At 44.5% G+C, this 15,374-nt stretch overlaps 1 protein-coding gene across 2 annotated transcripts in view; it reads left to right on the top strand.

Moving 5' to 3' along the window:
* The first annotated feature begins 5,771 nt into the window (after positions 1–5,771).
* The window catches only part of LOC5667995 (secreted protein C), a 50,100-nt gene continuing 40,497 nt past the window's right edge, over positions 5,772–15,374 (top strand). The window contains exons 1-2 of one of the 2 annotated variants that reach the window (XM_061657669.1): positions 5,772–5,943; positions 13,129–14,042. In XM_061657669.1, coding sequence (XP_061513653.1) covers positions 13,893–14,042 — 150 coding nt within the window. In that variant the 5' untranslated portion in view covers positions 5,772–5,943; positions 13,129–13,892. Of the gene's footprint in view, positions 5,950–13,128; positions 14,043–15,374 lie in introns of both variants that reach the window. The other variant, XM_061657668.1, reaches the window with a different exon arrangement.

Genomic DNA, 15,374 nt, shown 5'->3' with positions numbered 1-15,374 from the left:
GATAAATAATACGATACGAGGTTAAGGCCTTATCGTGGTTAATGCGGCTTCTCATTATAATGGCACTTTTTAAAAGCGTCGTTAAACCATTCCAGACAAACTCTGGTCATGATTGTTCGATGAATTTCGTGAATGATGTTATTCAATTTTAATTTCGGTTGTTTGATCCGCTTCCACGCAAACCAGAAACGTTTGACGCATTTTCAGGAACCAAACACGGGGCAGGGTACGTTTACTGTTGTTCTCGCCCTTCTCCATTTTATGCTAAGCACGTTTTTGTACCGCGCCGCCAGGGTCAGTAATTGAATTAACAATTGCTTGCATTATTCACCCCTCCGCTGCTGATGCTTGTGCTTGATTTTGTGGCTTTCTCGTACGTGGAAAGGATGAAATGTGGACACACTGCGCCACTGTTATCTGAAAGGGGAAACGGTTGCGAGAAAACGTGTGCACCACGAGGGTTTCATTTTATGGCAAAAGCTCAGGTATTTTTGCATGCTAAAATCGAAACCAAACCGAAAAGGTTTGATGAAGGCGTTTTTGTTTTGTTTTGCCCTAATCATTCGCTTCTCTGGTTTGACGCGTTTGTGGCGTTCATACGCACCAACCACACTCAGCCTCAGCCCGGAATGATGCGGACAGGTTTTCGTCGAATGACGTCACAGCGTTTATGTTAGCCGCTAGCACGTTTACCAGGCTGCGTGTCTGCGTGTCGAAATTGTCCTTTTATCTTACGGTTGTATTGGTGACATTGCGGGGGGGGGGTTCACATCTGCTGAGAAAAAGGAGGCTTGCCGTTGTACAGCAGGATCCTGCGTTGACGCTTTCGAACGATTGGATAGAATGAGATGGAAGGTTCAGGAATACCCTATCCCAGAACCGCACTCAAAACAATACAAAGAGAGATGCGTAATAACCCATACAGACACACACACACACATGTACATATCAGAACGGAAGCTGTGTGTGGGGAAAGCTTTTGTCTCTCTCCCTTTCGCAGCATCGTTGCGTGGTGTGGCATGTGGTTTTGGTCGGGCGAGAAAAACGTCTACACCGGCAACACCGGTTGCACCGGGCGGGATGAAAATCGATGAAGGGAGCAAGGGCTTTACTGCTCGATTTTTCCCACGCTCTGTTCACCTGCCTGGGATGCTGCGGGGAAATTGTTGGCAGCCGTGTGTTTTCCTACCTGCTGCCCTTTTCCCATACCTGTGCGTGTGAGTGATGAGCTTTACATGGCGGCACGCGTTAAGCTGCGGATGATAATGCGGACATTTCATTTGGCATTGGCATGTTACATCGGATATCACCAGGGCTTTGCAGTCTCGTAGACTTTGTGTTGAGCTGCTGTTTTCCACCAGAAAAAAACTTGCTCCACAATCGTTCTTCATGTACGAGAAGGTGGAGCAGGGGACAAAACTTTCGAGTACTTTAATTGAAATAATTTGATTAGGCTCACTCGCCGTAGCGTCGATCCCCAAAAGCCTCCGAGGGACCCGAGGACAGCAAGGCATATCTTTCGGCCGTCAGCATGCAGAACAGCGTAACGACTCACTTCGGCACAAGTTGTAAAGCTTTAATTAGATTTTTCCGTTTTATGTTCCCGTCTCCTGTTGGTTGCGGAGCACAAATTGCGCCGTTAATTGTATTAATGAGTTTTTTTGTGCCTTCACTGATGTTTTGGTATTGTAAAGCGCAGAAAGTTGTTTTGCGAGCGATTCGGATTGTTGTTTTGTTAGAAAGTGTGTAGAAAGTTAGAGAGCTTCGGCTGATAGTTTAATAAAACGCCCCAAAAGCAAGATGCGTTCGAGCAGTAGTCGAGCAGTGCTTCTACTAAGCGCCTAAAGGTATGCAACTGAGTGTTGATGTGTGTTTTGTTACAGCAATGCTCAAACGTACAATTTAAATTCAATTTATTTGCAACCTAATTGTAGAGTGCTGAAACTAGTCCCAAAGGAACGTGGTGGGGGGGGGGGGGGTGCTTAAATTAACTAAAAAACAGCTGACCTACTGGTAAATAATTAATTGATGTGCTGAAATTGAACACCGAAACAAAAGCAAGAAGAAAAAGCAAACCTAATTGCCCTTACGATCCAATATCCAATCTTCACGTCATTAGCACAGCCTGCCGGAGGGACGGGATTACGATTAGATGGGGGGTTTTGCATTGTATAAAACTGTCCCCTATTTTCTAATTTCCCTTCCCAGCACAAGTGCTTTCGGGTGGAAAGCCAACTGAAAGGTTTCGAAATTTCTGTCGCACTACTGCCGAGGCTTGGGCTTGAGTTTTTGTCTTGCATGTGGCTCCCAAGCTGTGAATGTCACGCGGAGACACGTACGAATGAAGCCAAACGTAGACGCAAACGGGATTTGTTGGAGGAGTAGAGATGTTGCGTTGGATTTTGCGAGCCCTCTACTGACGTCACAGTGGTCGCATCTGGTCTGCAGCATCTGTGGTTTGCTTTCGAGCCTTCCCCGGGGCAGCACACTTCTGAATGCATCCGTAGTGCAATGCAGATGACGTTGTGTCGCTGTGTGTGAGAGTATGTATCTGTGCTGGATTATGGCAGATTTGTACACCTTATTGGGAGCGTATTTTGTGAACAATATTTAAACTATTCAATGGAGGGAAAGAAAAATGGTTAGGCTTAGTAATAAAATGCCCCATTCAAGACTGGAGTGTGTTTGACTGATCAGGAATGAAGTACACAGCCTACAAGTGCCCTGCAAACTGGCACCGATGTGTGCTCGAGTGAGCAGGTGCGAAGGTGATGCAGATAATATTTCATGGCAAAATCGACTTCTGCAGATGAAGCGCAACACACGCGCCTCTTTGGGGTTGACCGGGGTTCGGGCTTTGCAGATTGTCGATTTTGGTGCAATCCGAAGGACGAAACGGTTTAATGCTGACGAGAGTTGGGTCGGCTTTTGACTTTATGGAGCGTTTTTTTTAAAGGGGGGATTAAATCAACGTACTTTATGCAATCGTTACACATCAAACGAAGGGTAGACGTTAGGGTTGACAAAACAAAACTTGGGAAAGCCGTTTGTTCCTTAACGTTTTGTTGCGTATTTCATGTCAATTAATTGGCCGTGCAGCCATAATTAGAGGGCTTTTTTGTGGCGCAAGAAGCGTGTGAGTATGCTTGAGCCGTGGGGCTTATTGTTGAGTTTTTAAGCCAACGGAACGATACGGAATGTTTGCATTGCCCTAATTAGCCGCATACTTGCGCGCGTGAAGTGCAGAAACGTATTGCAGCAGCATGAGTGGAGTTTTTCGCTTGTAGGGGTACCATAATCGTAACGATTTAATTATCTTTGAACTTTTTGTAATGTTTTATACACACTTGAACTAGTGTTTGAATGTTTTAGCTGAAAATCAAACATGCAAAATTAATCTGTGCGCCTCCATGCCAGTAAATGTGAGCTACTAGGCGCCTCCATGTGGTTAAAAATATATTTTCTAAAATTATTAAATATAAGCGAAGGGTTCCAACATAATAAAATTGATCCATAGTGCCAGTAATAAGGTTGAACCAAAGGCTGCTTTCGAAGTAATTCGAGTTAGAAAATAGACCAGAATCATTGATTGACAACCCGAAACGGCACAGCGCTCTCGGAGTCAGTGGACCCGAAGCCGGCCCTCATCATTGTTGCATTAAATTATGTAGCAAATGAATCGGAAGAACTACTGCTTCTCAGCAGCATCCAGTAAAACGGAGAGACCGAGGGTCGTTATAAAAAAAACGAGCTTAACGAGCACTACACGGGAGGGGGGGCAGCCCTGTTTACCGGCAGCTCTTCCTTTCGCAACACATTCTCCCGCAGAGAAGCAACAACGTGGAAAGCAATGCAGCCCCTTGCAGCGCGGGGCACAATTAGGAGCGGAAGAAGGGCAGGACACGTACAACAGGCACTATTTTTAGAACACTCGTTACTCGGGGCGCAGACGGTGTATGCTGTGCTGTGGGCCCGTCCGTTCTCGCCACTCAGCTCCCCTGCTGCTCCTGCACGGGGACGAATGAAAGTTGGACATCATCAGCTCCGTTGCGCAAAATTTAGACATTCATTTATCTTCTGGCCATCTGAGTTTTGTGATGGGTTTTATGAAATTGGAAGTGACGGGGTAGGGGAGCGGGGTAGCATTTCATAGAAATGGCAGCGGGAAATGAAAGAGTTATGTGCAGCTTTTCCAGCTTGATATCTTCATTCGGTGAAGCATTTTGCGTTGTTTTATCATTAATCAGGGCAGTTTGAAATTTCATTAAAAAAACTCCTTTTTTCTGCAAGGAATGAAATGGTGTGCTCTCTATCTTATTATCCTGCACAGTATTTCCATACACGAATGTGTTAAAGATAGCGACATTGTCACGTGTAAGCGAAAATTGTGCTCAAACAACGATGTGAACGATAATAAGCGGCGGGTTTTTTTTCTGCTTTCAGCCCACTTTCTCAATCGCAATTAGAGCATCGGCCATCGTGAGCCGAGCCGTGCTTTCAAAAATCATATCGCTGCACACTTACTGTACTTGGATGGAGCGGAGCCACTGCCGGGAAGCTCCGTACCGTGTTTTGCTGACGTCACAAGTTTGTTTTCTGCAGCGCTTTGCGGCGTACTGCTTCTGCTTTCGTTTGTTCATTATTATTCCTACCCGCGCTGCCACACGCAGCATAATTTTATTCCGTGACGTGCCCTATCATAACAGGCCCAGGTAAGCATGGGAGAGTGAAAAAGGAAAGCGATGGATGGAAAAAGAAGGTTAGAAGATTATTTTAAAGCCATTCTTTTTGCGTTGCAAAATATTAGATTAATACAAATTATTCAACATAAAAGTGTAAGGAAATGTGTAAAACTTTTCATAAAAAAAAACTCATAAATCATTAAAAGCACGCTAACTGAATGGCTTTCAGGATGGCATAAAGCATAAGCAGTAGCATAGTTAGCAACAAATCTCCGGTAGATATTTCCACGAAAAACTACTTTGCCTCCCAAATTCTATCTCTTTTTCCCACACACACACTCACACACCCTAGCGTACACACTCATAGCAACCACTGTCGTCATAGTTATCATGTGAGCATGCCGAAAAAACAGCAGTTTTCCCACCCATTCCCCCCACCTCCATCGCCACCGCGCTCAATCACGTGGCGGCCGTATTGTATTTTCGCACACAGCGTGTTTCGCTCTTTGTTTCGCGCTGGTGTGTTGGTGGGTTTTGCACGTATTTGTGTGTGTGTGTGTGGTACATGTTATTGCAAGGGATTAGGGCAGTGTGTGGCGGCGTTCTTTAAGATCCGTGCTACTATGAGATAGTGTGAGAGAGAGAGAGAGAGTGAGAACCTTTCCGGAAAAAGTCTAGTACTGCACACTCGCTCTCTGAGTTACTGGGGCGGTTAGAAAGAGAAATAGAACGGCTTTTCCTCCTTGTGGTGCAGATGTTGCAGGATTATCCTGCTGTTGCGATTCTCCGTTGAGGGAAAACTACCAAACAAACCCCCCCGTGAGTTACTGTTACTGAGAGCTCCATTCGACGTCACCGTGCCCTCAGTGTTGCAATGTGAAAGCTCTCCGCGTTTGAAGAGAGCTTAGGGAAGCTTTTCCGCCCAACTCTGAGTCTGAAGCGACGAACTCCACAACGTGCGAGAGCCACCGGGAGCAAAAACCGGATGAGACCTGGTGAGCACCCTGTTAAAACAATGCTGCTCTTTCTCTCTCTCTCAAACGATGCCTCCTAGTTGCGGAGTGATGCCTGCGAGCTGGAAGTGTTTTGACCGTGGTCACAGTTTACGCAGTGTGTTCCCTCGGTGAGGATCATCATCGGTGTCAATTTTGGCTTCCGCCCGTACACTGGTCACATAATAGTTTCTGCAACTGCGGCTGCGGATCCGCTTCCCCCTGCTGGCTGTGGGCTGCATTCTTCGTCTCCCTCCTTTCTACCCTCCGTACGCGTAAGAATGGAATGTTATTTGCTGAGTGATAAAAAGCGAGAAAAAAAGCAAATAAAGGGATAAACAACAGACAAAACCAAAAACACACACAAAAGTCGTAACAAAAGTCCCCCCGAAGCCGGACCTGATGCCCGGGGATTCGCAAAACATGTGTGTGAGTGTGTGCAAAAAAGCTTCCCCCCAGTGTGTGTGTGTGTGCATACATGTGCGAATTAGTTGCTGTGGCTCGATGAAGCGTCGACGGTAGCTAATGTTGTCGACTGCAGTGAAGTTGGGCAGTGGGCCAGAGCCCAGCCCAGCCCGCCTAGCGTGGGAAAACCGGATGAAAATCTCCTCCGGCAATGGCCAGGGGAGCTACAACTCAACGGAGTAGGATTGTAGCACTCGGCAAGTGATAAAACCGACTGCTGCTGGATGCTGTGTAGCGTGCCTGCGCTAAACTGTTCACAAGCGCCTAAATGTAGGCAATTTGTTAGTTGGAAGGTAACGCTACAGGAAGGACAAACACACACGCGCGTACTTGTGGATGGAGGAGGATTGCTTCAATCGTTCGTGCTGTTGTTTAGTGTTCACGTTTTGACGGATGAGCGGAAATAAATCCCCGCACTCCGCTTCAACGTGTGTACATTCGGCTCTATCAACGAGCGCAATCGTAGCGCCGTACCACGCGCCCCGTCCGAAGGTCGTTCGAAGGAAAGCAAAAATGGAAGCTGCGCTGGAAGCACAGTTTACTACTTACTCGCACACACGGACAGACAGTTGCTGAGTGAAATTATTCTCGGAACTTGCCAGTACCAGCACTCCCACCCTCTCTTCCAGGAATTCCAGGCAGAGCGTGCGTACGCTTCGATCGCGTACACAAGTTGATTGCGACGGTAAAACGGTTTCGTTGTCAAAAGAAAAATCAAACACACCTAAAACGATAGAAACGATTCCACCGATTGTCGATGTCTGTAGAGCCGTGCTGTTCCTCGAGGCGTTCTTTCCACCACCGTCGGCTCGGAAGCTGCTAGGTCCAGCGATGTTTTTGTTCTGCAACAATGGCCGTTGCGAAGACAATCGTCCGCCGTCCACCGTATCCTTGAAAGCTGTGGTCCCATTTTTTCGGTGTGTGCCTGTGTGTGTGTGTGTCTCTTCGTTATGCTCGCTTGCTGTGTGATTCAAGCGTGCGAACGGGAAATGGAAGGAAAAAGCCGTTCCGTTCTTGGTAAGCTCCTTCACGCGCCTACAGTGAGCAGCCTCCAGGCGTAGTGTCCTTGTACTTGAGCTGAAGGTTTTTGTGTGTGTGTGTGCTCGTTTTTCTGCAAATCATAAACGCACATCCCTTCAGGGAGAGAAGTGCGGCTGTAGGATGGTAGGTGGATAGTTCTTTTTGTTTTGCTGCTTGAGCTTTTCATTCGTCTTGCCCCTGTTCACTCCTTCAGTTTGATGGACCGACGAAGAGTTTCTTGAGTGGTAGAACGCGCAAAAGGCTCTGTTTTTATCATCATCCGACTGCGATTTGTAGCACTTGTTATGCAAAGTTTTTTTTTGTTGCTCTATCCTGCTCGCCTTCTGCCTCTTTGCGACTAAGAGAGACTAGAGACAAAAGAAACGGCGGACCTGTTGTTCGACACTTTCCCGGGGCGTTTTCTAATTTCCCACAGCGGTGGAGGGTGTGGGAAGTATTTTTTGCTCCTACTTCTTCAGCCACCACTATTTATAATCATTTCAGGCCCTTGGGGGGGAGGGGGACAACGTTAAATGTAGGATAAAATCATTTCATCACTCTTGCCTTTGTTGCGTGTACGCGAGCAAAAAAAAGTTTGTGTTTGTGTGTTTTGATTTATGAAGTGTCTTAAATCAACAAACGGGAGGTGGAGAAGGGTTGGGATAGTTTTGCCTTCGAGAAGCGATGGGTTGTGGGGGTTTAAGGAATATATTATATTTTAATTTGTAGTGGGTGTGTGTTTCATCGGGTTGTACCAGTAGAGGGGCAACGAGAAATTTGACAGTTTGCTCCATTACTTGAACAATAGAACAACACCCATGTTATAATAATCATTTTGAAGAAGAAGAAATTTTATAATTTATTACATTTTGGAGTGTTTTGTTTCGAACTAACTGCTAGTAACTGAAACCCTCTAGCCATTTTTTTTATATATTTTTTTTAATTCTATGCCTCTTGAATATCTCTTTTTTTCTAGATCAAAAGAATGTTTATGTTTTCTTTCATTTACAGGGTTTCCCACGATTTATTGGTTGGTTCCCACGATTTATTGGTGCGTTCCCACGATTTTTTGGTCATTTCCCATAATTTTTTGGTAGCAACCCACGATTTATTGGTCGGTTCCCAAATATTATTGGTCGGTTCCCAAATATTATTGGTCGTTTCCCAAATATTATTGGTCGGTATTATATTATATTATATTTGGGAACCGACCAATAATATTTGGGAAACGACCAATAATATTTGGGAACCGACCAATAATATTTGGGAACCGACCAATAAATCGTGGGTTGCTACCAAAAAATTATGGGAAATGACCAAAAAATCGTGGGAACGCACCAATAAATCGTGGGAATCAACCAATAAATCGTGGGAAACCCTGTAACAATAGTTTATTTAACAACATTTTTTAACAGCTTCCTAGTTAATTTAAAAAGGCTTCTAGTTGATTAGGAAAAACTTCAATGATTGAATATATTTATGTTTCCTAATACTCATATGAATACTTTTGCTCATATGAATATGTTAATGATACTCAAGAAAGTAACGATACAAGATTTCCCAGGGTTTCTCATAGTTGTGCGACACTTCCTAGACTCTTTCCGATTGGAAGTGCACTTTATATGATCTGAATTGGACTATATGGCATCCTTTTTGAACAGGCTCCTTGGAAATTCCTATTGGATTTGTCCAACATCGGTTGTATCGAGTCCAATTTCCATTGCATAAAGTTCTTTTCCCCTTAAGAGTCAATAAAGAGTTTCCCGTACCCGAAAGAGTCATAGTCCCACAAAATCCTGTAATAATCGTTGAGTAGCCCTTCGCAGTTACTTTAATTATTGGCCTGGAGTGTAAATAACTAAAAACCTTGTATATACTAAGAAAACGTTCTATGGATAAATAAAAAAGGACTTCTTTGTGTTACTGTAAGCTAATTAAAACAGACCAAAAAACCACCCATCACTACTCGAAGCCGTACGTACTGCTTCTGTTCCGGAGCTGTGCACAGCTCATGTTTCACACACCGTCCATCTCGTACGGTCCATCAGCCGAAGCCATTGGCCCCTTGCGATCGGTATGAATGCGTGCTAATAAAACTAAAGCTCCACAGTCGGTTGTCACATTCGGCCGCTCATCGTTACTAATTTGCGAACCTGGTGCGCCTGCTTTTTTTTTGCTTTTCGCACTGCCGAAGGCCAGATTGAAGCCCCGGACTCTGCGGTGATCTTACGCTTGCTTGGAGCTGAGCCGAATTAGACTACCAAATGAGTGTCGCATAGTGTATCCTGAATCCTTTCCGCAAAGGGGGAGGAGCAGTAAGATGGTGGCGAGATTGGCGAGACGAGCAGCGATGCATGAACGTCACCTTGTGGAAAAGTGGTAAAATCAATGTGACGAAAAGGGCGTATAAGGTTAGCTGAATTAGATATATTTCTTTATATTGAGCCTTAAGGCTTGGTTTTTTACGAAGTACAGTTTAAATATTCACTATAAACAGTAAAAAGGCATTTTTGCACTATAAATTGCATACATTTAGGCGGTAAACTACAATCATGTTAGAAGTTCATTGTTCAAATATTAGCATACATTTAGGCGGTCGACTAAAAAACCTTCCGATAAATGGTTTACTAAGCAACACAATTCGATGATTTTTGGCAAGTTGATAAAAAATATAAACTCATCAAAACCGTATTTTAATATCCGCACACACACACACTCTATCGACTCGAGTTTACGTTCGAGTAGCTTAGCACAGCAGTTGTTTCTTCCACTCCGAATGGATTGTGAAAAACATGCAATCGAAGCATAAAAATCACATCCACCAAAATGGCCAAAACCAAATCAACACGGCACAGGAGCAAAGGGAGCCTTTAACCATACTGGCTAGACAGTAGTGGCAAAGAGAGATCAATTGGATCAGTGTTGGATCGCAGGACAAGGTGGCCACGACAGCCCCTGAAAAATACGCACGGTGTATTCCGATATCGGGTGTTTTATCAATATGCCGCGAAAAAATATGAAACTAGAGGAGAAATCCCCGTCCGAAGAACGTCGCACAAACAAAGCGATCCGTAGTCCGTCCGATATGGTGGACCTGCTGGAGGTCCCGTGCCCGACGTGTAGTCACTTTACATAATGAAATTCGAACGTTTTCGTTTCGTTTGTGTGTGTGTGTGCTGTCAAGGGCCAACAGTAGTCAACGTTCAACCTCCTCGAAGCTATTGGCTTGCCTAGTCCCCGTGGGAATCGAGTCGAGTCGGGGTTCGAGTGGCACCGGGCCCGGTACATGAGGGCCAATATTTTATTGGCATTTGGATCTGATTTGCATCGCGGTGGATCACGAACCAGCGCGTTGGCAGTTGGGTGTTACTGAGACATCGTGGGGCGGTAAGGGTCAGGTGCGAGGAGAATCCAGTTAGATCATGTTATGAAATAATGCTGGAAAAATCGAAAAAAAAATCATTTTTGTAATCTTTCTGCAAGCACACATTAATGTCAATCTTCTCATTTGGCAGATTTTCCTATAAAATAAGTGTCAAAAAGTGTTTCTGGAAGTTAAAACCTTTCATGTTTCTCAGCCATCATTTGCAGTAGTATATTGCATACTTCTGTTGCGAAACACTCCCAGCTGTGATATTCATATTCATGACATATTGAACAGTACACGAAGTACACCACTTGAATAAAGGCTCTTGGGCACCTTGACACTCATATCCTCACTCACACCGTCACGAAATTCCATTTTGTGACGAGTGGCTACCAATCGTTTCTCCCCAAGCTTGTTGGTGCCGATTTTCCATCGTACATTCCCATCGGAGGACGGGGTTGAATACGGATGGATCAGCAGGGTGGAGCAACGGCAAAGGGAGAGCAGTAAAAGAAATAACTATTAATCCACATGCCCGTGTGAATGTGTGTGTGTGTGTGTGTGTGAGTATGTGGAATGGCTTTGGCATTTCTAACGGAAGCAGCATCGAACGTTGTGAAAAGCCAAGGATATCAGCACACCATCGCGTCGCAAGGTGTAGCAAGCGGGCCAATCCAGGTCCTCCCGAGTCCTGCAGCTCCTTTCCACGCTGTACGAAAGACACAGAAAAGGGAGGAGAGGTATGGACATAGGGCTATTGATTGTAGTGCGAAGGTGTGAAGGTGCCTGTTTGCGAAGTGCCTGGCGAGGTGGAGGACGCAATGACGACGTATCGGTTGGAAAAGTCAAATAGTGCATGATTTTATGTGCTGTGTCACGTGTGCCAGTAGGTGGCTGGTGGGAAAGAGGTGTATAAAACACTGGAATTACCTTGGGTTTGATGTGTGAGCGTATGTGTGTGTGTGTGTGTGTGTGTTTGGTTATTCTGCACAATGACTTATGATCGTGCGGAGTTGCCCTCTCAGTGAGTTAACAAATGATTTTATCGTTCGTTCGCTTTTGTGAACGATTTTAGCTTGCGGGATAGAAAAGAAGGCAAAAAAGAACAATTTGTGGTTACAAAATCGATTCTGAAATATAAAAAATTATAAAAAATTTCAAATTAAGAATGAGCAACTAACAGAAAATATTAATCGACGAGTTGCTGCTTCTGACTGCGCCTAAAGGTATGCAATGGTGCTACAATTTGGCAAGTTTAGTGTTTTCTTTTAGGTTTCCTTTTCTTTATGTTACTAAGACCTTAATGGAAAGTTCAGAGCAACGTTTGATATTCCCTGGGAAATATCAGTTCTAGAACTATGCCTGAAATATTGAGTTAGAGCGTCTTTTTCTTCTCGTTTTCAAAAAATACTCAATTTAACTCTGATTTAACAACCTTTATTATTTCCACAACTCTACTGATGAGTTCAAATTTACAGAGCGTATCCCTTTATTGCGCCTCCGCTGCAAATGTCAGCGAGATAATTCCATTAATGGTCAACCAAACACCAAAAGGACGGGAAAGGACGGGCCACCAAAAAGGGATTTACTCGGTACGATTTGACATTAAATAGCAAGAAATATTGTGCACAAACTAACGGTGCCAAACATTACTCACCGGGGATTAAACTTACTTGTGCTCGTGTGTGTATATTGCTGCGTTTCAGGTTCCACAGTTTTATGGTTCCGTCGGGGTGTTCGGTTGTGTTTTCGCTGCGTAATGTCCGCGGCCGTAGTGTACCGAGGCCAGTAGCCGCCCGATTGATACATTATCCAAATGTGCCAACGCTGGCACGATGGAAAGGTCAATAGAGGCAGCACCGGCACCGGCACTCAGCTGTATTGCTGGTCAGCCGATTGGTCAGCATAAGCCCATATTCCCAGTGTGCAATAACAAACTGGATGGTGGACGGTTAAGCAAAGCGACACAGTAGGACCGACGGAGGACGAAAGGCTAGCGTTTATGTTACCCATAAATGGCGTCTCGTTGCGTACACACCGATCCATTCTGGGGCCCTGGCCGGTGTCCCCCTTGAGGGGTGATTGAGATCGATCGGGTAGATAAGAGGGAAAAGGGAAATTAGAGGGGACATGGGGAAATGGATTTCGGGGTAAGAAAAAAACGACATTTCCATTGGTGGTGGGACATTCGGTGTGTTTTGCTTTTGCTTCTTTGGCCCCGGCCCTACAAACTCAAACTCCGGCGGGAGTTCCAAAGTCCTCTGCTTTGCCGCTGTCCACCGGGTCACTCACACACAAAATGTACAACAATCCTACTTTGCCGCTTTTAATGTGGCCCTCGGCGACTTTGATTTTACGATTTATGTCAGCGGACACGCTGGACGGTGTCGGAGGGTGTTTCATTGTGGTCCTTGGCGCAGTCCTCAACGTTTCCCAGGCAAGGCAAGGATGGTTGTAATCCATCGACATCTGTATAGTAACAGCATTTAGATGTTTTCGATGGTAAAACTTTTTCGGGGTTGGAACACGGGATGTCTTGTTAGAAATGTTCTTTATTACTGCACATTGTATCAACTAAATTCTTCTCTTTATTCTACCGCAGAGTGAAACAGTTGCATCGATGGTGATGGTGGTGGTGGTCATGATGAAAATGAATGCTCAATAAAACGAAAACCCATGATTGTTGAGTCAATTAGTGTATTTAGCGTCCCGAAAATCGTCCCCGTGTTCATGACAACTCGTAAGCAATTCCCAATGATAGGTTTTAATCCAGTGCAGTGCTCCAACCTGACCTAAGTATTTGTGAGTGTAAGTGTGTGTGTGTGTGTATGTGTTATATTTTTAGTGTGTAAATGTGTATAATGCAGTGCAAAAGTACGACTTAATATCAAATGTTCATTCCTAAATGTAAGCAAAAAAAAGAAAGAAAGTCGTTTCATGTGAAGCGTCAAATTCCATGGCTCAGTGTGTAATGTGTGTTCGCGAAACCAACACACCGTCACGCCAGTGAATATGAGCAGCAAGCAGGAAAAGCCCGTCAGCAAATTTGGCCGAGGCAGCGCAAGCGGCTACCAACAAAATCCAGTGCTTCCGGGAATGGGCAGGTTAAATTGAATTAGTATCAGCAGGGAAAATCCCGTCCCACTCTACATTGACGAACCGGTGCGTCCAGTGTGTGCGTGTGTTTGTCTGTGTTTGTTGGTTAATTTCCCCCCCAAAGTGTAGTCAAAAAGAAAGCGAAGGTGTTGAGTGCAAATCGGTGGGAAATCCCTTGCAGTTCCGTGCGAAACGTGTAAATTTAAATTTACACGAAGGTGAAATATATCCTCTGCTTCCGTCACGGAAACGTCATCCCGGGCCGAAAACATGCCGTTCGGTCGGAAATCCCCACTGGAGGCACTGGCCATGCCCGGTGCCATTATTGCGTACAAATACAGCCAGTTCCGGCAGCGCCGCCGGGAGGCAGCGAATCGGCGCGTGACGGAACGGGAGCTGTCGGCACTGCACACGAAGATTGTAAGTAATTTGCTTTTCTTTCTTTGTTTTTGAGTAGAGTGAAGGGGGAAATTGTAATGTTTTCCCCCTGAGAATGAAACTGATTCATTAAAAAAAAAAAACATTTATAAACACTGTTGAGAGGTTTTTTCTCAACACTTTGACGTAGATAATCGTGATTCAATTGAGTACATTTGGTTAACTTTAGGCGACAAAATATGAAATTTGCGAGCATTTTTATTTATCAGCTACCAATTTTGAATGTTTAGTTTTATTTTGATAAAATAACTGATGGATGTGCTTTATTCTGGTCTTTATTTAATTGAACATTATTCGCTTTAACCACACAATTAAGTTTTATTATTCGTCCCGTCTCTCAAAAACCTGTAACAAATCTCCGATAAGTTGTACTAAAAGTGTTGAGCGCCTAAAGGTATACTTTGATTAGATTATTATAATACCGCCCTATATACTAATTTTGTAACGTTTGCTATATTATTATGGGATTGGTATGGCATTGCGAATCCGTAACACAGTAGCTTAGTAAGATATTGAAAACTAACCCATTTTGCATACCTTTAGGCGCTCAAAACGCTCAGAAAATGGGTACTACAAATTTACGAGTAAAGGATTTTTGGGTCAGTAGCTTAGAGTGAAAGGGCGATGTAAAGCTCGGAAAGAAGTGAAAAATATCAACTTTCACAAAGTTTGGTCGCAAGCGCATAATAGAGACCATTTCGACCAGATGCCTTCCACTTATCAATCAGGGAACAAAAAACTCTAAAAACGGACAAAAGCTCCCTATTTCTAAGAAATCTAAACCGTTTTTGCTCTTTCTGTCTCTCTCTCTCTCTCTATCTCTCTCTCTCTCTCTCTCTATCTCTCTCTCTCTCTCTCTCTTCTCTTACATTCTTTTAGCAAAAGAAAAAAAAGTACTTCTTCCTAATCCATCGACCCGAAACGCATAGATTGAAGCGTAATTTATCCCATCCCTTCATTGAACGCGTTTTTGACACGCGACGCACATTCCCTAGTTCGTTCGGCTGACGTTCACACCGGTCTCCGTTGCGATAAGATTGACGATTGACGATGATGATAGTGTGTGTGTGTGTGTGTGTTGGTGGTTGATAAATCAATTTCTCACTCACGTCACCCGCGCACGGTAGCAACAGCAGAGCCGAACAGCATCCCGCGTCTATGTCAGGTTGCCCCCGGAAACAACCAAAGACGCACCCGGCACAGCACAGCCCACTCTGGGGCGGCCGACCCGGGTACTGGGAAAATGTAAAAATAGTTCATTGCTGCTCTCTGTGTGCCGCTGTGTGTGTAACAGGAGAAGCATGGGAAAAAGCA

This window comes from Anopheles gambiae, chromosome 3 (assembly GCF_943734735.2).
Source record: "Anopheles gambiae chromosome 3, idAnoGambNW_F1_1, whole genome shotgun sequence".
Lineage (NCBI taxonomy): Eukaryota > Metazoa > Arthropoda > Insecta > Diptera > Culicidae > Anopheles > Anopheles gambiae.
This window is presented reverse-complemented; position numbering and strand designations above follow the sequence as displayed.